The 26,185-nt window shown below is 29.0% G+C and overlaps 1 protein-coding gene across 3 annotated transcripts in view; it reads right to left on the bottom strand.

The window, feature by feature from the left end:
* Nucleotides 1–974: 974 nt before the first annotated feature.
* side (motor axon guidance molcule sidestep) overlaps nt 975–26,185 on the bottom strand; it is a 193,716-nt gene continuing 168,505 nt past the window's right edge. For all 3 annotated transcript variants that reach the window (XM_088042566.1, XM_088042557.1, XM_088042572.1), the window contains one exon: nt 975–5,022. Coding sequence is in view for 2 of the 3 variants with exons in the window: in XM_088042557.1 (XP_087898683.1) it covers nt 4,967–5,022 (56 nt within the window). In the remaining variant the exon portion in view is untranslated. The remainder of the gene's footprint in view (nt 5,023–26,185) is intronic.

Raw genomic sequence — 26,185 nt, 5'->3', positions numbered from 1 at the left:
CAAAAAAAATAAAAATTTAATTTAGGTGAAACCTGAAAAAAATATTTTTTAAGTATTTCTCTGAATCCGGGCCTGATGCAGCAAAACGGACTTTTTATTAACATTTCTGTTTGCTCAAACGTCATCGACTCTAAAGTACAAGTAAAATTAATATTTATTAATTAATTCACTTTAAACTAAGTAGGTAATTAGGAAATTAATGCGTTTTTGCCCGGCGCATCCACCATTTTTCAATCTCCAATATTTCTATTCTTTCGCAAGGAAATACCGGGAAAAATGTTGTTATTGTTGCAGCGCACATTCGTTGGAAGAAGAAAATTAATCTTTTCTACTTACTCTAGTATTCTGCTTGGCTATACGTGGATTGTGTACGGTAAACAGGTCTGCACTAATGTTTTCTAGAAAAACATCTTGTTAAGAGGGATTTAAAAGTTTGCTACGTATCTACCAGTCGTGATGTTCTGGATGATATTCTGCTTTGTTTTTAGAAATTTTCTGTAACCATTGTTATCTAAAGTTTAAAAATAACAAGTCGAGAAATTTCATTATTGTGTTAAATGTACTTAATTTTATCTTGCTATTGCGCAAATTGTATTAAGATTAAGAAGATGATTCAAGTACTGTCTTGTGTAGAATTTCATAAAAAATAGTTTTGGTCTTTAGACATTTTTTCATTTGACGGATGATTCGAAAGTAATACGCAATAAATGCTGGGATTGCTTCGTTGAAAGTTTGTTTTTCAAGTTTTTTTTTCTACAACTTATAGAATTTTCTAAATTAAAATATAAAAAATGTATAATGTTTAAACCGTTAAAAACTACTTTAAAATTGCAAAAATATAGTAATCCCAAAAATCTGGAAAATTTAAAATCAGAATCTGAAAAAAATCAGGATCTGAAATTTTTCCCAAGTTCAAAAAACGTGTAAATCAAAAAATCTAAGAAATTGATAGCCATAAAAAGGAGAAAAAAACGGACTACAGAACTATTTTTATTAAAATTCCTGCTTAATTTACAATTTCTAAAATATTCCTGAGAGAACTTTATACAAAATATCTATTTTTGACATTCTAGGTGTGGAGATCTAGTTTTAACATCCTTAATTTAATACACAAAGTTTATGTGCAATGCCTTAGCTTAATGAAGTTAGTTTACTAAAGTAAGTATACATATGGTAATTAATTAATACAATAAAGACAAAAAATTAATTAAATTACTTTTAGCACAAGTTTGAGAGCAGAATATAAAAATGTATTTAATAATTAAAAATAATTAAAAACGGGATCGCAAATTAATTACACTATTCAAAAGACATCGCTACAGTAAAATTTTAAGGGCCGGTTTACACAATAATTTAGTTGAAATTAAGTTAATCTCGCAACTAATGTGACGATTGGCGACATTTGATTGGCGGAAACACGATCACATGTCACTTTACCATGAAGTATTATCTCAACTTCTGTAAACCGGCTCTTAGAATTAGAGCAGTTCAATTTATTAGCGGTGCTGACATGACACCAGAACTAGAAATAGAAGTAAAATATGAAATTGTTTCTAAAACAGATATCTACAAAAATAATAGTGAAATTATCATATTTACTGCTCTAGTTTTACAGTGGGCACAAAATTTACGGTAGCACCACATTTCCTAGACTAATTTATTATAAGTCTAAATACTACTAGCAGTTCTAGAAGTACTAGACTAAGTAAACCTAACATACTTACAATAAATACAAAACAGTCAGGTCAGGTCAGGTCAGGTCAGTCAGATAAGGATATTAAAATACAAGAAATTTATTTAATATACTGCTGGTGTCTTTTGGACCTGATTTAAGGCCACTTTTACAGAATTTAAAACGTTTAGATTCAGTCTAAAATTGCTTCAATCTTTATAAAGATTGCAATTAGTATCTCCTAGTCTTAGTCAGATGGGCAAAAAGACTTTTCGAGGCTAATTTCAAGAAGTTTAGGCTAAACATTGTCTTTTTTTATTTATTCTTAAAAATATGAAACTTTTTTATATTTAAAAATATTATTTGCTGGTCTGCTAACGGTCGCCATTTTAAATTATTTTGTCTCTTTTTTTTAAAGGCACTTATTTTAATTCTATAAACCTCCAATATTTGTTATATGAATATTTTTACAATTAGTATATTAAAAAAGCATTTCTACTAAAATTACACAGGACAAAAAAAAAAACATTTTTTTGAAAATTATTTTACATTTTAACTACAATGTTCAGCACAATAATTCCTTACAAGATTTACCGTATACGTTCTAAAAGTCATTCTTATAATAAAAATAATAAGTAGGTAATACTGTTGATACATAAAAACAGAACACTTGTAAACCATTGTACTGTAGGGCGGAAAACCAAAATTAAAATGTTAATACCGGTGTTCAATTAAAGATACAGGGGGTCTCTAAACACTGCGCAATAACAACAGTGCCGGTTATTAATCATTTCAAAACAGTCTATAGAAAGTGGTTCAGGTTGAGCTTATTTGAATTTTTTCTCAAAAATTACAAATGATAGAAATTTGAAATTTTAGGAAGAAAAGTAAGCGAATAAAACAAATCGAACAAAAATATTCAAATTTTCGGTTGTACCGAAAGTAGTAGTCAACTCGCATATTTTAGGTAAGCATCCTGTAGGTGTATTTTTACATTTTTGGATCCTATATTTAAATTAAATGTCACTAAAAGTCGTGTACCTACCCTTCAAAAATTTACAAAATTTGTTATTAAACTTTGGTAGTTTTATAAACAAAAAAAGTCAAATTTTGAGGTTTCGCTATTTTTTACTAGTTTATAAACCGTATTAAAAAAATTTATTTTAGAACGGTCCAAAATTTTTCAAAATTCGTTATTTAATTAACGTAAACAGTAAAATTCAGAGATTTTTGCATATTTGACCTATTGCTAAATTCCAACATTTAAAAACGAGCAAAAAAAATTTTAGCAACCAAAATTTCCAAAATTTGTTATTTAATTCTGCAACTTTTGTAGTTTTAATCATAAAATTGTAACATTTTGAGATATTACCACTTTTGACAAGTTTATCAACTTCGCTAAATACCAAAATTTTAGAATAAAAAGTAGAATATTTAGGAATTTTTATTTTGAGAACGAGCCAAAAATTTCCAAAATTTTTTATTAACGTTTATAATATTGTCAGTTTTAATATTAAAACAGTAAAACTTTTATTATTATTTATTTTTTCATCAACTATGCAAATGCCAAAAAACAGATTTATTAAAATTTTTATTTTGAAGACGAATCAAAATTTTCTTACGTTTTATATTTGAACCTGCAATTTTGGTAGTTTTTACGCTAGGTCAATGAAAAAAAATCATTATCTTTTACATGCTGATTGACTGTCTTAAATCTTAAATTTTTTTGAGCAACAGGGACGGATTTTAGAACTTTTCAATTTCAAGGCGAGCCAAAAATTTCGAATTATTTACATTCGAATCAATAATTTTGGTTCTTTTAACACCACCGCAATGAAATTTGGGGAGGTTACTATTTTTAATCAGTTGACTAACAATAATTTAAGGCTACAGAAAAGAACTTTAGAAATTTTTATTTTCAGGACAATATAATAATATATTTTCCATTCGGAATAATTCTGATTGTTTTGACCTTAGCGCAATGAAATTTAAATAAATTATTATGTTTGATGCGTTGACTGTTTTTCCCAAATTCGAAATTTTACGAGCGACAGGAACGGATTGTAGAAATTTTCATTTTTAAATGAACCAAAAAATTTTCATCATTTTCTTAGTTTTAGTCATACATAAACTTACTTTTACTTACTTCTACTTAGTTACTATTATTGTCTTGTTTTTCAATTGAGCTACATTTCAAATGTTTCGAGCAAAATCAGAATTTTTGATAATTTTCACTCTGAACGAAGCAAATTCCGTAACTTTGGCCCTTTTGATCATAAAAGTAAAATTTTGAGATTTTACTACTTTTAACAAGTTTATCAACTGTGCTAATTGCTAAAATTTTGGAATCAAAATGAACATTTTTAGAAGTTTTTTTTAGAGCGGCCCAAAAATTTGCAACATTTTCTATTAACTCCCATAACTTTGGCCATTTAACCATTAATATAGTAAAGCTTTTATTATTTTTGACTCATTTATCCACTCTACCAAAGCCCAAAATTTTGTGAAGAAAGCAAGAAATTTTTATTTTCAAGATGAACCAAAATCTTTCAATTTTTACCATTCGTACCTGTAATTCGGGTAGTTTTGATGCTAGACCAATAAAATTTAGAGAAACCATAATCTTTGACTTACTGACTTTGTTTTCCAAATCATTAATTTTTTGACCAACAGGGACGGATTTTTGAAATTTTCATTTTCAAGACTACGAGCCAAAAATTTTCAATATTATTCATTCGGACTTGTAATTCTGGTTGTTTTGACTCGTAAGACAAGAAAGTGTCGAGATGTTACTATTTTTAACCAGTTGACTGTCTTTTCCAAATTCCAAATTGTTAAAGAATAAGGAATTTTTTATTTTTAAGACAAACTAAAAAAAAAAATCCTACTAATTTTTTTTCAGAAATAATGAGCAAATTGACAACTATTTTCGGTACAACCGGAAGTGTCACTGAAATGTTAATATTGTTAAGTCCACCTACTTCAATTTTTCGTTAAACTTATTGTGGATCACCCTGTATAAGACGTTCCCATCAGTCCGTTTAATTCGATTCGTCGACAAAAAATGATTTCTAATAAATTTTACCATTTTAAAGCCAAAGTTAATAAAATCGCGCTCCTGTTTTATCTTTATTGAACACATACAACTAAAACTGGTACTAAAATTACATGTTAGTTGTAAACTTCTCATGTAACTTTCATATAAAATATTTATCATTTTCTAAACATAGTTGCAAGTTTACCATTTACCTCTATCTTGTTGGAATGAGTTGCTGGATCACCACAAGGACCTTCTTAATATTCGGAATCCTGCGGAGGGAAGCTCGCCGGAGCCAGAATCAAATCAGGTCCTGTAAAAATACGAGTGATGTAATTCCATGAATGCACTGTCCCACTTTGCTCTCTCAACATTTTATCGAAGCCCTAGTTGAGTCGAAAATTATTACAAGACACAATGGCTTAATAGAAGCTTTCATTGTAAAGCAAACATTGTCGGTTGGCCGAACAATTGATTGGAATTAATCGATACAAAAGGAAGCTTTAGATCTCTTTCAAGTACGAACAATGGCCGCTTTATTTTTGGACACTTTTTGGCGTTCACTCGAAAATTTATGACGTCCGTTGCGAGGTGCTTCATAATTAAACAGTTAAGCTCTTTAATGTGGAAATGAAGTATTGAAAACGAGCGATGCTAGACTGAAGTTTCGGACTTGTAGAGAACCGCAGGCTAGACAAGCTGCAGCGATAATTCTCTAATTACTAAATTAATCCTGTTATAACTTAGTTGCGTCTACAAAACAAGGGATAAAAAGGGGCGCGTTTTGAGGTGATCAAATAAAATTTCCGTTTTGGTTGTAAATTGTGTTCTAGGATCACAAATCGTGGGAAGTAGACAGGGCCATCTAAACAAACCATAAGTCTTGGGCTTGAAACGTGGCTGATTCCTGCGGGAATGAACGCAGTTTCGGTGTTGTGCAGCACGAAGGCTCTTTTATATTGTGTGCGGAGTCTTTTTCAAGATTATAAAATTATTACATTTTAAAATTAACATTTATTTTCTAGCAATTCTAAAATATTCAGTTCGTTAGATTTTTAGACAATATTTAGATCCAGTGAAATTCAAATATCAAAAGAAAAGTTTTGCAGAACTGTAGAAGTCGAAGAATTTGAAAATTTATTCAAAAATAATATTATTTCGGTATAATTTCTGATCTCTTTTGGTATCTTTAGAATTCTCTGCGATTTTCCAAATGTTTAATAGTAACATTTTAGTGATACTACTTTAGACAAGATTAATAACTGTGCTAAACACCAAAATTTTAGAATAAAAAATAGAATATTTAGAAATTTTAATTTTCAGACCGAGCCAAAAATTTCCAACATTTTTTATAAGCTTTGACAGTTTTAATATTATAATAATAAAACCTTCACTATTTTCGACTTCTTTATCAACTAAAGCTAAAGTAAAAGTCAAAAATTTTTGATCTAAAATCAGATTTTTATAAATTTTTATTTTCAAGACGAACCAAAAATTTGGTATATTTTCTTTTTGGAGCTGTAATTTTGGTAGTTTTTACGCTAAGTCAATGAAATTTGAGCAAATTGTTATCCTTAACATCATAACTAACTGTCGCAAACCTAAAATTTTTTGAGCTACAGGGACGGATTTTAGAAATTTTTATTTTTAAGACGAACCAAAATTTTTCTATATTTTCTTTTCGGACCTGTAATTTTGGTAGTTTTTATGCTAAGTCAATAAAATTTGAAGAAGTTGTTATTCTTGACATGCTAACTTACTGTCTTAAACTTCAAATTTTTTGAGCAACACAGACGGATTTTAGAAATTTTTATTTTCAAGACGAACCAAAAATTCCCTGTATTTCCATTCAGACCTGTCATTTTGGTAGTTTTTACTCTAGGCCAATAAAATTTAGAGAAATTATTATCTTTGATATGCTGACTAACTGTCTTAAATTCCAAATTTTTTGAGCAACAGAGACGGATTTTAGAAATTTTTATTTTTTAGACGAACCAAAAATTTTCTATATTTCCATTCAGACCTGTCATTTTGGTGGTTTTTACGCTAGGCCAATAAAATTTAAAGAGAGTATTATATTTGATATGCTGACTAACTGTTTTAAATTTCAAATTTTTTGAGCAACAGTGGCGGATTTTTGTAATTTTTATTTTCAAGACGAACAAAAATTTTTCTATATTTTCCTTTCGGACCTGTAATTTTGGAAGTTTTTACGCTAAGTTAATAAAATTTAAAAACGTCGTTATTCTTGACATGCTAACTTACTGTCTTAAACTTTAAATTTTTTAGCAACATAGATGAATTTTAGAAATTTTTATTTTTTATACAAACCAAAAATTCTCTATATTTTTATTCAGACCTGTCATTTTGGTAGTTTTTACTCTAAGTCAATAAAATTTAGAAAAGTTATTATCTTTGATATGCTGACTAACTGTCTTAAATTCCAAATTTTTTGAGCAACAGAGACGGATTTTAGGAATATTTATTTTCAAGGCGAACCAAAAATTTTCTATATTTTCTGTTCGGATCTGTAATTTTTAGTGTAGTTTTTACACTAAACCAATAAAATTTTAAGAAATTATTATCTTTGATATGCTGATTAACTGTCTTAAATTTCAAATTTTTTGAGCAACAGTGGCGGATTTTTGTAATTTTCATTTTCAAGACGAACCAAAAATTTTCTATATTTTCCTTTCGGACCTGTAATTTTAGTGGTTTTTATGCTAAGTCAATAAAATTTAAAGAAGTCGTTAATCTTGCCATGCTAACTAACTGTCTTGAATCCCAAATTTTTTGAGCAACAAAGACGGATTTTAGAAATTTTCATTTACAAGGGGAGCCAAAAATTTCGAATGATTTACATTCGGACTTGTAAATTTGTTTTTTTTGACGCTAGGGCAATGAAATTAAGCAAAAGTTGCTATTTTTGAGCTGTTGACTGTTTTTCCCAAATTCGAAATTTTTTGAGCAACAGGGACGTATTGGAGAAATTTACGTTTCCAAGACGAACCAAAAAATTTTGATCACTTTCTATTTTGTTCCGTATCTTTAGCAGTTCTAATTATACACCTGTAAACTTTTAAAATCTATTTTTGTTTTGTTTTTTAGTTAGTCAACATTTCAAAATTTTAAAGCAAAAATCAAAATTTTTGAAAATTTTTACTTTGAACGAAATAAAAATGTCCACATTCACAAATTCTGTAACTTTCGAAATTTTAATGATAAAACAGTAAAATTTTAAGATTCCACTAATTTTGACAAGTTTATTAACTGTGCTAAATGGCAAAATTTTGGAATAAAAAATTAAATTTTTAAAATTTGTTTTCAGAGCGGCTCAAAAATTTCCAACATTTTCTATTAACGTTTATAACATGGCAGTTTTAATATTAAAATAGTAAAGTTTTTATTGTTTTTAATATTTTATGTTTAATGTACTAAAACCCAAAATTTTGAAGAAGAAACACATTTTTAGAATTTTTTATTTTCAAATAGAACCAAAAACTTTCAATATTTTTCATTCGTACCTGTAATTTTGGGAGTTTTGATGCTATATTAATGAAATTTGGAGAGATCATTATTTTTGACCTGTTAACAGTTTCTTACAAATTACAAACTTTTCGAGCAACAGGGACGGATTTTAGAAATTTTGATTTTCAATACGAGCCAAAAATTTCCAATATGTCCTATTCAGACCTATAATTCTAGTTGTTTTGAGTCTAAAAGACAATTCAGTTTGGAGAGGTAACAATGTTTGCCTAGTTGACCGTTTTTCCCAAATTCCAAATTTTTTTACCGACAGGGACGGATTGTAAAATTTTTCATTTGTAAAGCAAACAAAAAATGTTTATATTATTTAATATAATTGCAATTTTGGTAATTTCAGTACAACAGACATAACCTCTTGAAAAAAAATTTTGCATATTCTAATTATTAACTACTACAAATTTCAAAATTATAGAGCTGAAGAGACAAATTTTAGAAATTTTTGTTTCTAAAGGAATCTAACTGTCACTAATTTTTGTGATTTAAATTTGTAATTTCGGTAATTCTAGTGCTGTAGAAATCAAATTTTAGAAACTTGCTTTACATGTAGTTACTTAACTGTCTTCATGCCAAATTGAAGAGCAACAGAATCAAATTTTGGAAATTTTTCTTCCTCAAGCTAAGTAAAAATGTCTAAACTTTTTAAATAAAATTGCTCTGCTGACAATTGTAGGGCTACAAAGATGAAATACGTAGAGCAGTTTCCCAACATGTTCTATTTATTACCTGTGCAAAACGCCAAATTATAGGGCAATAAAAACAGATTTTAGAAATTTTTGTTTTTAGGGTAAACTAACCGTAAACTAACTTTTTTTTTTATTTTTACTTAAGACTTCGGTAATTGTAGTGCTATACATATTAAATTTGTAGGAGCTTGCACTGTATGCCCTACTTACAAAATGTGTTAATTTCCAAAATTCTAGAGCAAACGAGACAAATTTTAGAAATTTTTATTTTTAAATCAAACTAAAAATTTTCTTATTTTTTAGCTAAATTGCACTTTTGGTAATTTTAGTGCTACAGATATAAATGTTTGGAGAGTTTCCTTAAATGTCCTACTTATTAACTGTGCCAAATATCAAAATATAGAGTGGAGAAAATACATTTTAGATATGTATTTGTGTGCTCTAGGTTAACTAACCGTCTCTTTTTTTTGCATTTTTGTTTGGAATTTTAGAAATTTAGAAATTCTTAGAGCAGCAGACATAAAATTTTAAAAGATTACTCTACTAATAAACTGTAATACTAGTCAAAATTAGGGAAAATAATAGTTTTTGCTTAAGTCAAAATAAATAAATCTTTAATTAAAACTTTGATATTATCAGACTGTGTTCTTAAAATAAAAAAAAAAACTAACGAAGATCTTTTTTATTTTTAATTTTGCAATAAATGTCAAAAGAATAAAATTTATTCTTTCATTCAAACCAATTTTAACTATTCGATTAACCCACCACCACTTTCAGCCCATAGTTCAATTCTAACTCGTAATTCTTTAACAATGTTTTGAATTTTCTCAATTATTGTTTTGAATGCAACTGCATTTATTATTTAATATTTACACATTATTAAATAAATTTTTCTTTAATCTTTAATGCACTATTTGATATTTTGAATTCACAGCCTGTTATTATGTATTTACGATTACAAAATGCAATAAATAAAAATATGAAAAATGATTTTAAGAGTACAAACTAATAATTTTAAATTTTAATTGCAGATTTATCTGTTTTGAATTAAGCAAAAAATGTTATTCCTTTGTCATTTTTTGGTAAAGCGGAAAATAAAATTTTAGGTTCTTTTAGGTTTTTTTAGGGATTGGAATTTATCAAAATTCTATAAAATTCTGTAAAAATATGAGATTCTCTAGTGTTCAGGAATATTGAGAATACTCTACAATTTTTTAAGCTTCTTCAAAACCTCCAAGTCTCTGAAATTCGTTAACATTTTCTTGAATTTTATAGAATTTTCTAAAATATTTAAGAAACAACAAGAAATTCTTTGAAATTGGCTGGAATGTTCCATGAAATTTAATGAAATTTCTGAGATTCAAAATTCGCTAAATTTCTATAAAAAATGAAACTATAAAAATTTTCTAAAACATTCCAAATGATTGTGACTAGTCCAAAATTTTCTGCGCTCCTCTTAAAGTACCTGATTCTGTAAAATTCAATGAGATTCACTGGTATTTTTTCAAAACTTTTTTTACCTTGTTTACTAAACATTTGCGAGGATTTCTTAAAAATTTTCAACGTTTTCGATTCACTGGAATTTTGAACGATTTTCAGAGTTTTTAGGACATTCTGAGATTTTTCCACATTTCGTGAAGTTGTCTGAATATTGTTGAAGATATTTTTGATTTTGGATTCCCTGGGCTGTTTTAGGTCCATGTTGAATGATTTAACAGTCTCTGAGATATTTTTTTCTATAATTTCCTTGAACTTTTCAGATCTGTTAGAACTTATTCATAGCCACATTTCTCTTTATTAACTCCTGTAATTTTCTCTAATTCGAATAGTAGTTGTATTATATTTCGCCGTAACTAAACAAAGGCTAATTAAATCAACGAACAATACAACTTCCAGTGACCAAAGTTGAAATTAAAATCACAAAAACTCGCTGGAGAAGTTTGCTCTAAAACAAACCTGGGGCTCTCTGTTGGTAAACACACATCTCCTATTTCACGAGCTGTTGTTCTAAACGCTAGTGGTAATATTTGTCCAGACGAGACTCTGAATGCAGAAAATATTTCCACTTTTTCCACGCAAATGTCTGATGAGTCCGTGAAAAAAAAATCCGCGCCAGCTGCGCCAGTTGTTCTGATTCTGATGTTTGAGAAGCGCACAAATTTCCAAAAAAAAAATAAAATGAAATTAAATGCTAGATCGTGGCTTGGGCTTTCATCGTTAGACCAAAGCCATCATCAGAGAGGGTAATAGGGCTAAATGCCGGGTCCTAAACTAACACGCTCAATTACAGCGATAGAAATAATATCGTCGAATGACAAGAACAACGCTCGGCTGGAGGATAAAGGCACACGTATGCAAATAAGTACCGTTAATAGTTTAATAGTTGTGTGTCGGAGCCAGGACGATCCGCATTGTATGCAGGATTCGTCTGAGGTCTCGCGAGTCGACGCATTAAAGGATGCTGACGCGAAAGCAGTTATGAACACGTGTGTGTCTGCCCCCGACCGCCGGCATTTAGTTCTCTGATTACCGTTGTGACTAACCTGGGCGAGCTTGGAATACGAAATCCAAGAACTGATGCTAGCCGTACGACATTTGATCATTTTATGCCGGAGACATTACCCAATTACATACTAACGAAAATTAGCTTCATCGATTTCGGGAAAAGAAACTTTATTCGATTATCCTGGAGTCTGGAGGGGCGAGATTAAATCGATAGAAAAAAGGACACTTTTTGGACGCTTGAATTATAAAGCACACTTTTGTGTTGCACACAGGGCGACGACAGTGCGGAAAAGCTGCAGCAGTACGGGGAAAAAAATTGTTAGTGGTACCATCTCTTAGAAGATTCAAAAATTGCAAGTTCAGCTATTAAAAAATCTACATAAGCTTTATGTAATGTTCTAGAATTTTGAAACTTGCTACACATAATAAATGAGCTAATAGTAACAATGTCCTCAAATTTCATTGTTATAGCACTAACCGGGCTAAAAATACAGTTTTTATGTAGAATTTTGGAAAATTCTAGTTCAGTCGAAAACAAAAATTTGCCAAAAATTGTATATGTTGCCCTAAAATTTTGTAATTTAGAACAGTCAATAATTGAGATGAAAGTAGCAAGATTCCTAAATTTCATCGCTGTAGCACTGACAAGACAAAAAATACAGATTTTTATGTTGTATTTTGAAAAATTTTGATTTGCTCAAAAAAGACAAATTTTCAAAATGTGTTCCTATTGCTGTAAAATGTTGTAATTCAATACAGTAAATAAATAAGTTAAAAGTAGCAAGATCCTCGAATTTCATCGCTGTAGTACTGACAAGACCAAAAATGCAAATTTTCAAGTGAAATTTAAAAAAAAATTAATTTGCTTTAAAAAAAATACAAAACTTGTTTCTGTTGCTCTAAAGTGTTGTAATCTAATACAATTAATAAATAAACTAATAGTAGCAAAATGCCCAAAAATACATATTATTATGTAGAATTTCAAAAGTTTTTAGTTCAAACTAAAAATTCTCTGTGTTGCTCTAGAATTTTGAAATTTGACACAGTTAATAAATAAGTTAAAAGTAGCTGTTTTCCAAAATTTCATCGTTAACAATGTCAAAAATACAGATTTTTATGTAAAATCTTGTAACATTTTAGTTTCTTCTAAAAAAAATGCAAAATTTGTATCAGTTGCTCTAGAATCATGCAAATTAAGAGAGTTAATAAATAAGATAAGTGTAGCAATGTACCCAAATTTTATAGCTGTAGCACTAACACAGCTAAAATTACAGCTCTTTTGTTAAAGTTTGAAAAATTTTGGTTTGCTTTAAATGGAAAAATCTCCAAAATTTGTATCTTTTGCTCTAGAATATTCTAATTTAGGTCAGTTAATAAGCAAGTTACAAGTAGCAAGATCCCTAAGTTTCATCGCCGTAGCACTAACAGAGCCAAAAATCCAAATTTTAATACAAAATTTTGAAAGTTTTTGGTTCGAACTAAACATTAGAATGGACAAAAAATCTATGTGTTGCTCTAGAATTGTAAAATTTGGTACAATTAATAAATGAGTTAAAAGTAGCTGTTTCTCAAATTTTCATCTTATACTACTAACAGAGTCAAAAATTCAGATTTTTATTTAAAATTTTGAAAAGTTTGGCTTCCTCTAATAAGAAAAATTTACTAAATTTGTATTAGTTACTCAAGAATCTTGGAATTTAAAACAGTAAATAAATAAGGTAAAGATTGAAATGTCCTCAAATTTCATCGATGTAACACTAACAGAGCTAAAAATACAGATCTTTTCTTCAAGTTTGAAAAATTTTGGTTTGCTTTAAAAAGAAAACTTTGCAAAATTTGTATTAGTGGCTTTAGAATCTTGTAAGTAATAAATGAGGTAAGAGTAGCAATGTACCCTATTTTTATCAATGTAGCACTAACAGAAGCAAAAATACAAATTTCATTATAAAATTTTTAAATTTTTTTTTGTTCTAAAAAGTAAATTTTCCAAAAATTCTATGTGTTGTTGGAAAACTCTGAAACTTGCTACAGTTAATAAATGAGTAAAAAGTAAACATTTTCTTAGATTTTATCGTAATAGCACTGACAGAATCAAAAATGTAAATTTTTATGTAAAATTTTGTAAAATTCTGGTTCGGCCTAAAACCAAAATTTGCTAAAATTTGTATATGTTGCTCTAAAATGTTGTAGTTTAAAGCTGTTAATAAATGAGATGCAAGTAGCAAGATCCCTAAATTTCATCGCTGTAGGACTGACAAGACAAAAAATACAGATTTTTATGTTGAATTTTAAAAATTTTTGCTTTGCTCATAAAAGACAAATTTCCAAAATGTGTTTTTATTGTTTTAAAGTGTTGTAATTCAATAATGTTAATAGAGAAGTTAAAAGTAGCAAGATCCTCGAATTTCATCGCTGTAGTACTGACAAGACCAAAAATGCAAATTTTTAAGTGAAATTTAAAAAAAATTCAATTTGCTTTAAAAAAATACAACACTTGTTTCTGTTGCTCTAAAGTGTTGTAATCTAATACAATTATTAAATAAACTAATAGTAGCAAAATGCCCAAAAATACATATTTTTATGTAGAATTTCAAAAGTTTTTAGTTCAAACTAAAAATTCTCTGTGTTGCTCTAGAATTTTGAAATTTGACACAGTTAATAAATAAGTTAAAAGTAGCTGTTTTCCAAAATTTCATCGTTAACAATGTCAAAAATACAGATTTTTATGTAAAATCTTGTAATATTTTAGTTTCTTCTAAAAAAAAATGCAAAATTTGTATCAGTTGCCTTAGAATCATGCAAATTAAGAGTGTTAATAAATAAGATAAGTGTAGCAATGTACCCAAATTTTATAGCTGTAGCACTAACACAGCTAAAATTACAGCTCTTTTGTTAAAGTTTGAAAAATTTTGGTTTGCTTTAAATGGAAAAATCTCCAAAATTTGTATCTTTTGCTCTAGAATATTCTAATTTAGGTCAGTTAATAAGCAAGTTACAAGTAGCAAGATCCCTAAGTTTCATCGCCGTAGCACCAACAGAGCCAAAAATCCAAATTTTAATACAAAATTTTGAAAGTTTTTGGTTCGAACAAAAGATTAGAATGTACAAAAAATCTATGTGTTGCTCTAGAATTGTAAAATTTGGTACAATTAATAAATGAGTTAAAAGTAGCTGTTTCCCAAAATTTCATCTTATACTACTAACAGAGTCAAAAATTCAGATTTTTATTTAAAATTTTGAAATGTTTGGCTTCCTCTAATAAGAAAAATTTACTAAATTTGTATTAGTTACTCAAGAATCTTATTTAAAACAGTAAATAAATAAGGTAAAGATTGAAATGTCCTCAAATTTCATCGATGTAACACTAACAGAGCTAAAAATACAGATCTTTTCTTCAAGTTTGAAAAATTTTGGTTTGCTTTAAAAAGAAAACTTTGCAAAATTTGTATTAGTGGCTTTAGAATCTTGTAAGTAATAAATGAGGTAAGAGTAGCAATGTACCCTATTTTTATCAATGTAGCACTAACAGAAGCAAAAATACAAATTTCATTATAAAATTTTTAAATTTTTTTTTGTTCTAAAAAGTAAATTTTCCAAAAATTCTATGTGTTGTTGGAAAACTCTGAAACTTGCTACAGTTAATAAATGAGTAAAAAGTAAACATTTTCTTAGATTTTATCGTAATAGCACTGACAGAATCAAAAATGTAAATTTTTATGTAAAATTTTGTAAAATTCTGGTTCGGCCTAAAACCAAAATTTGCTAAAATTTGTATATGTTGCTCTAAAATGTTGAAATTTAAAGCTGTTAATAAATGAGATGCAAGTAGCAAGATCCCTAAATTTCATCGCTGTAGGACTGACAAGACAAAAAATACAGATTTTTATGTTGAATTTTAAAAATTTTTGCTTTGCTCATAAAAGACAAATTTCCAAAATGTGTTTTTATTGTTTTAAAGTGTTGTAATTCAATAATGTTAATAGAGAAGTTAAAAGTAGCAAGATCCTCGAATTTCATCGCTGTAGTACTGACAAGACCAAAAATGCAAATTTTTAAGTGAAATTTAAAAAAAAATTCTATTTGCTTTAAAAAAATACAACACTTGTTTCTGTTGCTCTAAAGTGTTGTAATCTAATACAATTAATAAATAAACTAATAGTAGCAAAATGCCCAAAAATACATATTATTATGTAGAATTTCAAAAGTTTTTAGTTCAAACTAAAAATTCTCTGTGTTGCTTTAGAATTTTAAAATTTGACACAGTTAATAAATAAGTTAAAAGTAGCTGTTTTTCAAAATTTCATCGTTAACAAAGTCAAAAATACAGATTTTTATGTAAAATCTGGTAACATTTTAGTTTCTTCTAAAAAAAAATTTCTATCAGTTGCTCTAGAATCATGCAAATTAAGAGAGTTAATAAATAATATAAGTGTAGCAATGTACCCAAATTTTATAGCTGTAGCACTAACACAGCTAAAATTACAGCTCTTTTGTTAAAGTTTGAAAAATTTTGGTTTGCTTTAAATGGAAAAATCTCTAAAATTTGTATCTTTTGCTCTAGAATATTCTAATTTAGGTCAGTTAATAAGCAAGTTACAAGTAGCAAGATCCTTAAGTTTCATCGCCGTAGCACCAACAGAGCCAAAAATCCAAATTTTAATACAAAATTTTGAAAGTTTTTGGTTCGAACAACACATTAAAATGTACAAAAAATCTATGTGTTGCTCTAGAATTGTAAAATTTGGTACAGTTAATAAATGAGTTAAAAGTGGCTGTTTCCCAAAATGTCATCTTTATACTACTAACAGAGTCAAAAATTCAGATTTTTATTTAAAATTTTGAAATGTTTAGTTTCCTCTAATAAGAAAAATTTACTAAATTTGTATTAGTTACTCAAGAATCTTGGAATTTAAAACAGTAAATAAATAAGGTAAAGATTGAAATGTCCTCAAATTTCATCGATGTAACACTAACAGAGCTAAAAATACAAATCTTTTCTTCAAGTTTGAAAAATTTTGGTTTGCTTTAAAAAGAAAACTTTGCAAAATTTGTATTAGTGGTTTTAGAATCTTGTAAGTAATAAATGAGGTAAGGGTAGCAATGTACCCTATTTTTATCAATGTAGCACTAACAGAAGCAAAAATACAAATTTCATTATAAAATTTTTAAATTTTTTTTTGTTCTAAAAAGTAAATTTTCCAAAAATTCTATGTGTTGCTGGAAAACTCTGAAACTTGCTACAGTTAATAAATGAGTAAAAAGTAAACATTTTCCTAGATTTTATCGTAATAGCACTGACAGAATCAAAAATGTAAATTTTTATGTAAAATTTTGTAAAATTCTGGTTCGGCCTAAAACCAAAATTTGCTAAAATTTGTATATGTTGCTCTAAAATATTGTAATTTAAAGCTGTTAATAAATGAGATGCAAGTAGCAAGATCCCTAAATTTCATCGCTGTAGGACTGACAAGACAAAAAATACAGATTTTTATGTTGAATTTTAAAAAATTTTGCTTTGCTCATAAAAGACAAATTTCCAAAATGTGTTTTTATTGTTTTAAAGTGTTGTAATTCAATAATGTTAGTAGAGAAGTTAAAAGTGGCAAGATCCTCGAATTTCATCGCTGTAGTATTGACAAGACCAAAAGTGCATAAGTGAAATTTAAAAAAAAATTGATTTGCTTTAAAAAAAATTACTCCTACAAAACTTGTATTTGTTGCTCTAAACTGTTGTAATTTAATATAATTAATAAATAAACTAATAGTAGCAAAATGCCCAAATTTGTACTAACAAGACAAAAAAATACTGATTTTTTATGTAGAATTTTAAAAGTTTTTGATTCAAACTAAAAATTCTATGTGTTGCTAATAGAGCTAAAAATACAGATCTTTTGCTAAAGTTTGAAAAATTTTATTTTGCTTTAAAAAAAAACTGCAAAATTTGTATTAGTGGCTCTTGAACTTTGTAATTAATAAATGAGGTAAGGCTAGCAATGTCCCCAATTTTCATCAATGTACCACTAACAGAAGCAAAAATACAATTTTGTTATAAAATTTTTAAAAATGTTGGTTTGTCCTAAAAAGTAAATTTTCCAAAAATTCTATGTGTTGCTCTAAAATTCTGAAACTTGCTACAGTTAATAAATGAGTAGAAAGTAAAAGTTTTCTCAGATTTTATCGTAATAGGACTAACAGAATCAAAAATGTAAATTTTTATGAAGAATGTTGAAACATTTTGGTGCGCTCTATAAAGAAAAAATTCAAAAATTTGTATTTGTTAATCGAGAATTTTGTAATTCAGAACTGTTAATATATAAGTTAAACGTTGCAAGGTTACCAAATTTTATCGCTGTAGCACTAACACACACAAAAATACAGATTATTTATGAAAAATTTTAGAAAATTTTAGTTTGCTCTAAAAAGTAAATTAATCAAGAAGTGTGTCTGTTGCTGTAGTTGTTTGCAACCTAGCACAATTAATAAATAAGTCAAAGGTAAAATCGTTCCTAAATTTTATCGTTGTGGCACTTATAGGGCCAAAAATACAGATTTTAATAAAAAAATTTAAAAGTTTTTGGTTCGATCTAAAAATTAAAATGTGCATTAATTCTATGTGTGCTCTAGAATTTTGAAATTTTGTACAGTTAATAAATGAGTTAAAAACTTGCAAAATTCCCAAATTTTATTGCTGTAGCACTAACATGAGCAAAGACACAAATTTTTATGCAGAATTTTGAAAAATTTTGGTGCGCTTTAAAAAGATTTTTTTTCTAAATTTGTGTCTGTTGCTCTAGACAATAGTAATTAAGTACAATTAATACAGGTGTAAAAATTAGCAACATTTCCAAATTTCATCGCTGTAGGACTAACAGAACTGAGAATACAGAAAATACAGCGGAAAAGCTGCAGCAGTGCGGCAAAAAATATTGGTGGCGCCATCTATTAGAAGATTTCAAAATTGCAAATTTAGTTTTAGATGGTTCTTCGTACCGTTAGGATTTTCCGGCTCTCCAGCAAACGCCGCCTCCTGGAAATTCGCAAGCATTTCCGCGCCCCGTCATTTAGGAAAAGTTCCGCGTTTTGGAAAGCAATAATCGTTCATTACCTTTTAACCACGATCCAACGGAAGCATTTTTCGTAAAATAAATGTATTTCACATTTACGTATTTGGTCGGTAAATCAAACGGTCTTTAAGCGCTGCCAGTGAAGCAAATGAAAGGGCACGTTTATACCAAAATGGATCGAGGGTAAATCTTTCAGCCTTATCGAAGGAATCCAGTTGGCTTTTGCGGCTTTGTATCCTGCTAATTCGGAATACGCCGCAGTTCGCTTTCGGTTTACTAAAGAATTTCGTCTATGTTTCTATAAATTGTCGCCAAGAAAGCGGAGACGTTTGATTAAATCGGGTGAGAGATGGAGGGATTTGGGTACCAAGACGAGTGGTGGGAAAAAATTCAATAATTTTAATACGCTGTGGGAATTTTCGAATTCATATGAAAGAATTTTTTGAAAATTTCTAATTGAATTTTGAGTGTTTCACAAATTTTTCCAAAATTTTTCAATAACGTTTTTATGTGGATTTTAAACGATCAGAATTTAAATTATTGGACTTTTAAATTAGCTGCTTTAGTGTCTTGTTCTCAGAATCTACAGATTTTTCTAATTTTGAAAGTGTTAAGACTTAAAATCTTAAAAAAATATTCTAAAATTTTCATCTCTTGCTATGAACTCTTGCAATAGAGCACAGATAATAAATGCACTAAAAGTAGCAATTTTCCCAAATTTGTTTGTTATAAGTTATAACACTAACAGAATCAAACATACAGATTTTCATGTAAAATTTTCCCAAATTTTTGGTTTGCTTTAAAAAGAAAATTTTCCGAAGTGTGTGTATGTTGCTTTAGAATTTTGCAATTTAGCACAGATAATAAATGAGTTACAAATTACTTCTAAATTTTATCGCTCTAGCACAAACATAAACAAAAATACAGATTTCTTAACGTAGAATTGAAAAACAATTTGATTCGTTTAAAAAACAATTTCGAAATGTGTACCTGTTGTTCTAGAATCATGGGATTTAAAACAGTAAATAAATTGAAAGTTGAAAGTAGCAAATCAAAAATTCCGATTTTTTTGTAAAATTTTGAAAATTTTTGAGTCGTTAAAAAAAACGAAAAATTTGTACTTGATGTTTCAGATTCACATAATTCTTATCTAATTTTGTGAGTTAAAAGTATCAGTTTTCCCGAATTTTGGCGTTATAGCACTAATTAAAACCAAAAATTTTAATATAGAATTTTGAAAGGTTTAGGTTGCTTCCAAAAAAACTTTAAAATTTGTACCTATTACTTTAAAGTATTGTAATTCAGTATCATTAATGATTGAGTTAAAATTAGCAACGTCTTTAAATTTTATCCCTATAGGATTAACAAAACCAAAAATACAAATTTTAATAAAAAAATTAAAAAAATTTGGGTTTGCTAAAATAAAAGTTTCCAAAATGTGTGCTTGTCGCTCTACAAGTTCAAGTTAATAAAAGAGCTAAAGGTCGCAACCTCTCCAAATTTCATCGCTGTAGCACTAATAGAACCAAAAATACAGATTTTAATGTAAAATTTTAAAATACTTTGAAGGTTTTAGAGTCATAACAAAAATTAAAATTTCCAAAATTTTATGGTTTGCTCTAGATTTTTGAAATTTGGTATTGTTAATAAGTATGATGAAAGTAGCAATTTTACCAAATTTTGTTTTTATAACACTAACAAAATGAAAATTACAGAGTTTTATGTAGAATTTTGAAAACTTTGGGTTTTGTCTAAACAGAAAAATTTCTAAAATTAGTATTTGTTGCTCCAGAATTTTGTGATTTAAAACAGTAAATAAATAAGTTAAAAGTAGCAGTTTTCTCTTATTTTATCGATATGGCACTAACAAAATCAAAAATTCAGATTTTTTGTAACATTTTTAAAATTTTTAGTTAACTTTATAAAGAAAATTTTACAAAATGTGTGTCTGCTGCTTTAGAATGTTGCAGTTTAGCACAGATCATAAATAAGTTATGAGTACCAACGCTCCTTAATTTCATCCCTATAGTACTAATATAACAAAAAATTCAGATTTTTATCTAGAATTTTGAAAATTTTTGAGTCGTTAAAAAAAACGCTAACTTTGTACTTGATGTTTCACATTCTTATGATTCTTATGTGACTTTATGAGTTAAGAGAATCAGTTTTCCCAAATTTTGTCGTTATAGCACTAATTAAAACCAAAAATATTAATTTTAAAAGGTTTAGATTGCTTCTAAAAAAAATTTAAAATTTGTACCTATTACTCTAAAATATTGTAATTCAGTATCATTAATGAGTGAGTTAAAATTAGCAACGTCTTTAAATTTCATCCCTATAGCATTAACAAAACCAAAAATACAAATTTTAATAAAAAAATTTAAAAAATTTGGGTTTGCTAAATTAAAAGTTTCCAAAATGTGTTTGTCGCTCTAAAGTCTTACATTTAAGTTTAGTTAATAAAAGAGCTAAAGGTCGCAACCTCTTCAAATTTTATCGCTGTAGCACTAATAGAACCAAAAATGCAGATTTTAATGTAAAATTTTAAAATATTTTAAAGGTTTAAGAGTCATACCAAAAATTAAAATTTCCAAAATTTTATGGTTTGCTCTAGATTTTTGAAATTTGGTATCGTTAATAATTAAGATAAAAGTAACGATTTTCCCAAATTTTATTTTTATAGCACTAACAAAATGAAAAATACAGATTTTTATGTAGAATTTTGAAAACTTTGGGTTTTGTCTAAACAGAAAATTTTCTAAAATTAGTATTTGTTGCTCCAGAATTTTATGATTTAAAACAGTAAATAAATAAGTTAAAAGTAGCAGTTTTCTCTTATTTTATCGATATGGCACTAACAAAATAAAAAATTCAGACTTTTTTGTAAAATTTTAAAAATTTTTAGTTAGCTTTATGAAGAAAATTTTGCTAAATGATGAATTTTGCAGTTTAGCACAGATCATAAATGAGTTACAAGTACCAACGCCCCTTAATTTTATTGCTGTAATACTAACATAACTCAAAAATTAGATTTTTATGAAGAATTTTGAAAATTTTTGGGTCGTTAAAAAAACGCAAAATTAATACTTGATGTTCCAGATTCTTATGATTCTTATCTGATTTTATGAGTTAAAAGTATCAGTTTTCCCGAATTTTGACGTTATAGCACTAACAAAATGAAAAATACAGAGTTTTTTGTAAAATTTTGAAAACCAAAAATTTTAATGTAGAATTTTGAAAAGTTTAGGTTGCTTCTAAAAAAAATTAAAATTTGTACTTATTACCCTAAAATATTGTAATTCAGTACCATTATTGAGTGAGTTAAAATTAGCAATCTCCTTAAATTTCAGCCCTATAGCATTAACAAAACCAAAAATACATATTTTAATAAAAATTTTTGAATAATTTAGGTTTGCTACGATAAAATTTTCAAAGTGTGTGTTTGTCGCTCTAGAATCTTACATTTAAGTTCAGTTAATAAAAGAGCTAAAGGTCGCAACCTCTCCAAATTTCATCGCTGTAGCACTAATAAAACCAAAAATACAGATTTAAATGTAAAAGTTTAAAATTATTTAAAGGTTTTAGAGTCATACCAAAAATTAAAATTTCCAAAATTTTGTGGTTTGCTCTAGATTTTTGAAATTTGGCATCGTTAATAAGTACGATAAAAGTAGCACTTTTATTACTTTTAGCATTTTTATAGCACTAACAAAATGAAAAAAAAAATAAAGATTTTTATGTAAAATTTTGAAAAATTTGGTTCTGTCTAAACACAATAATTTCTAAAATTAGTATTTGTTGCTCTAGAATCCTGTAATTCAAGAGAGTTAATAAATGAAATAAAAATAAAATAAAATTTCATCTCTGTAACACTAACATAGCTTTTTGAAAGTTTTTGGTTCGTCCTATAAATTAAAATGTACAAAAATGTTATGTGTCGGTCTAAATTTTTGACATTTGGTATCGTTAATAAGTGAGTTAAAAGTAGCAATTTCCCTAAATTTTATCCTTATAGCACTAAAAGAATGAAAAATAATGATTTTTATGTGCAATTTTAAAAATTTTTGGTTCAGTTTAAATTTTCTAAAATTCACATCTGCTGCAATAAAATCCTGTAAATGAAGTTAGTAATAAATTAGTTAAAAATAGAAATGTTCCTAAATTTTATCGCTGTAGCACTAACAGAGCCTAAAATACAGATTTTAATATAAAATTTTGAATGTTTTTGGTTCGACCTAAAAATTTTTTACAAAAATACTATGAATTTTGAAATTTAGTACAGTTAATAAATGAGTTAAACGTAGCATCTGTCCCAAATTTCATCGGTGTAGCACCAATAGAACCAATGATACAGTTTTTAATGTAAAATTTTTAAAAAAATTGGTTTGCTTTAGAAATAAAAATTGCGAAAATGTGTCTGTTGCTCTAGAAGCTTAAGTACAATAAATAAAAAAGTTAAAGACACCAACCTCTTTAAATTTCATCGTTATAGCACTGTGAGAAGCAAAAATACAAATTTTACTTAAGAATTTTGAAAGTTTTAGGGTAATCCCAAAAATAAAAATTTTGAAAATGTGTATCTCTTGCTCTAAAAACTTGTAATTTGGTATGTTACAATAAATGATAGTTCTAAAAACTACGAAAAGACAGAATTTTGAATATTTTTGTTTTAAATGTCTTCAAAACTCCTGCAACTTCTAACGATGAGCTCTACAGTTGGTTACAACACTAATTGAATTGTCTTTTGAACACGTTCTTGCACAATTTCATAACTTTGTAACAATACCTCGGACTTCGGATTCCAAACACCAGCGGGCAATTTAACTTTGACCACTTCTCGAATTAAAAATTCTGCATTTTCTCCTCATCTCATCGACTTTCCTCCCATCGCCCCAAAATGTCTCAATTTCCCCGTAGAAAATCATATCACAGAGTGTTACTATAACGATATCAGAAATCGCGTTTATGTAACAACCGCAGATTGGCCGATACTGTACGGGTGATTTTGAATATAGAGATCGGCGTGAACATGCAAAGGCGAGGGGTGTGCATACATAGCTCGTGCAAAATTATGAAATTACCAGTTTTTCTCTTTTCCTTGCCACCCTTAAATTAGATCACGAACGCACTTTGTGCTTTTCCTCAGATTTACATCACCTACTTGTTTCCGACTAGACGCCGTGAATTTCCTTTAAAGAAATTGAAGATTAGATTTTGTGCCCTCGCTGAGGAGAAAGTTACTCGCTCATTAATATTTAGCATGTGAAAACGTGCTTATTGTGTGAGTGTATGTCTGTTTTTCTTCTATATTGTAATGGTACGACTTTGCGATCGCGAGGTGAATTTTTTCGGACATAATTTTGTTCAAACTGTACATTTTGTCACCACGACAAGTGTAGCAGCTAACACGTGTTTCCCAACTGGAGACGCTGTCCGAACCTTTTTGTTTTGGCCTGCATTCCTCTTGTCCCTTCCGGGAGCAGGTAGAACTGGAAGACGCTCTTTGCGTCCAGCCAGATGTGGTAACTTTCCATTCAATCGCGCTTCGATGACGCGTTAATTGAAATAAGCAAATTAAATGATTTAAGTTTCAAAGACATGTAAAGCAATTGGAGTCGTAGAAGAACTACTTGCATGTAGAGCATAGCATGACCTTCTCTTCTTTCGGATTAGCGGTTAATTAATTAAATTAATTAGTTAATCGTTTATTCTAGTAGTTCTAATAGTGCTTGCATTGAAACCAGTAGGAACAGCATGGAAACAAAAGAGTACTAAGCGTGACATAAATTGCATCAGCGTAGTGCGATTACTAATTAATTAATTAGTAATTAATTCTCGTCGAATGCTTCGAAAGCTCCATTGCTGCAGGATGTATCTTTCTTACAGGTTCGCGACAAATTGTTTCGTTTGGTACGACCGTACCTCAATTGATGTAACAAAATTAATTGTAATTAATTTAATTAGATAAGCAGGGAGATCTGAGTTGAAATGTTAATTCAAAAACCACAGATTGATCGTGTTGCCATTGTGGTACTCGGAGAAGATCTAATTAAGTTTAAACCTTTTTTTTTTTTTTGTAATTTTTGAGCATTGGTCGATCATCGTCAATCAATCAAAAATCAATCGAACAATTTGAAAGAGACACCAACAAAACATAAGTAAATTCGGGAGAACTTGAACAGCCAATAGGGAACAGCGTCCCCTTTGGAAGGGTAGTGCTGATTGGTCGAAAGATAGCGTCGGGTACGACCGAGCTTTTAAAAGGGCTGCAACTGCAAATTTGGGATATTCGGTTTTTCTATTTCGGGTCATAGGATTCTTGTTGGGCATTCTGACTCGGGTTCCTTATTCGATTCATTCGATTGGTAATTGTGAAGTGTTTGTGCAATTTGCCACGTAAGTTTGATCACACTTCCTTACTTTGATTTTTGTTTGTAAATGTATCGCGAGGATGAGATTTAACCTGTTTTGGGGTCTCCCATTTAAAGCGATGACGAAATGAAACAATCAGTTAGGGTGAAGCCAACGCGAATATAATTCGTTAGATAGGGTGAAGCCTTCGAAACAATAAGCCAATAGATTTGCTAAAACCTCGAAGCGATCATAAACCTTAGTTAGGGTGAAGCCTTCGGGAAAGTTAAATAACTTAGCTAGGGTGAAGCCTACGCGAAAGATTGAGGCAATTAGGGTGAAGCCTTCGGGAAATTCATTAGCTAGGAGAACCATGCATTATCTTACGAGTACCGCCAGCTCGAGATGATGACGCCACGAATATTCGGCGCCATTTTGTACTTGCAGTGTGATGTTCTAATTCTCGTTAATTAATTCATAGATTAATTAACACAATTATTTTAATTTCACAATTTTCGTGCAGTCGTCAGAACTATGAGTTCTGTGTTTTTTTTTTTTTTTTGATTCAACAATCAAAATTTATTCTGAGACTAATTTTTCTTGTCTCATTTTCATTGATTCCCTCCATTTTATGCTCCTTCTGAGTGCGAGGCGATCAATAATAAATGATCAGATTCTATTCTAGCGTTCACAAGAATTTCGATTCTAGCCTTTTTCTAACAATGCATTTGACGCTATGAATATTTTGATTTGTCAAACAATCGTACGCTAAGGCGTTTGGCTTGAGCTTGCTCGTCAATTTTACTCGATTCCATTGACTTCTGACCAACTACAATAGAGAGAATTAATCGATTACCATGTAATTCCAATCAAAGACAATTTTTTCCTAGGACTTGTCACCAAGGTGCAATTCTAGATGCATTAATTGAGACCGGACTAATCAGCGCTGCTTAGCAAGTCCGATCGTCTCCATGTTAAAACGCATTCATAGTCAAAATATTTGACTGCAACTTTATTTTGTGCATTTTGATCCTGAATCAAACAACACCTAAACCTAATGGCACTAAAAGGTTCTGCACAGTTGTGAGCGTACAGGTCCGAGCCTCTGATTGCCGCCTTACGTATCTTCTGGCCAACCGTTTACTCTTTAGCCGCCTCTGATTGCCGCCACTGGCCGCCTCAGACTGCCGCTACTGGCCGCCGCTTATTGCCGCCGCCACACCGTGTCGCTTTGCCAGGCGAAAAACTGAACATCCCAATAATCAGTACCTTAATGTTACGCGAAAGCTGTAACTCCTTTGCACATCCACAAAATGCGAAACTTTCC

Source organism: Gnatocerus cornutus, chromosome 1, assembly GCF_029298725.1.
Source record: "Gnatocerus cornutus isolate USDA-ARS CGAHR chromosome 1, icGnaCorn1.1, whole genome shotgun sequence".
NCBI lineage: Eukaryota > Metazoa > Arthropoda > Insecta > Coleoptera > Tenebrionidae > Gnatocerus > Gnatocerus cornutus.
Note: the sequence above shows the minus strand (reverse complement) of the source record. Positions and strands in the feature narration are given on the sequence as shown.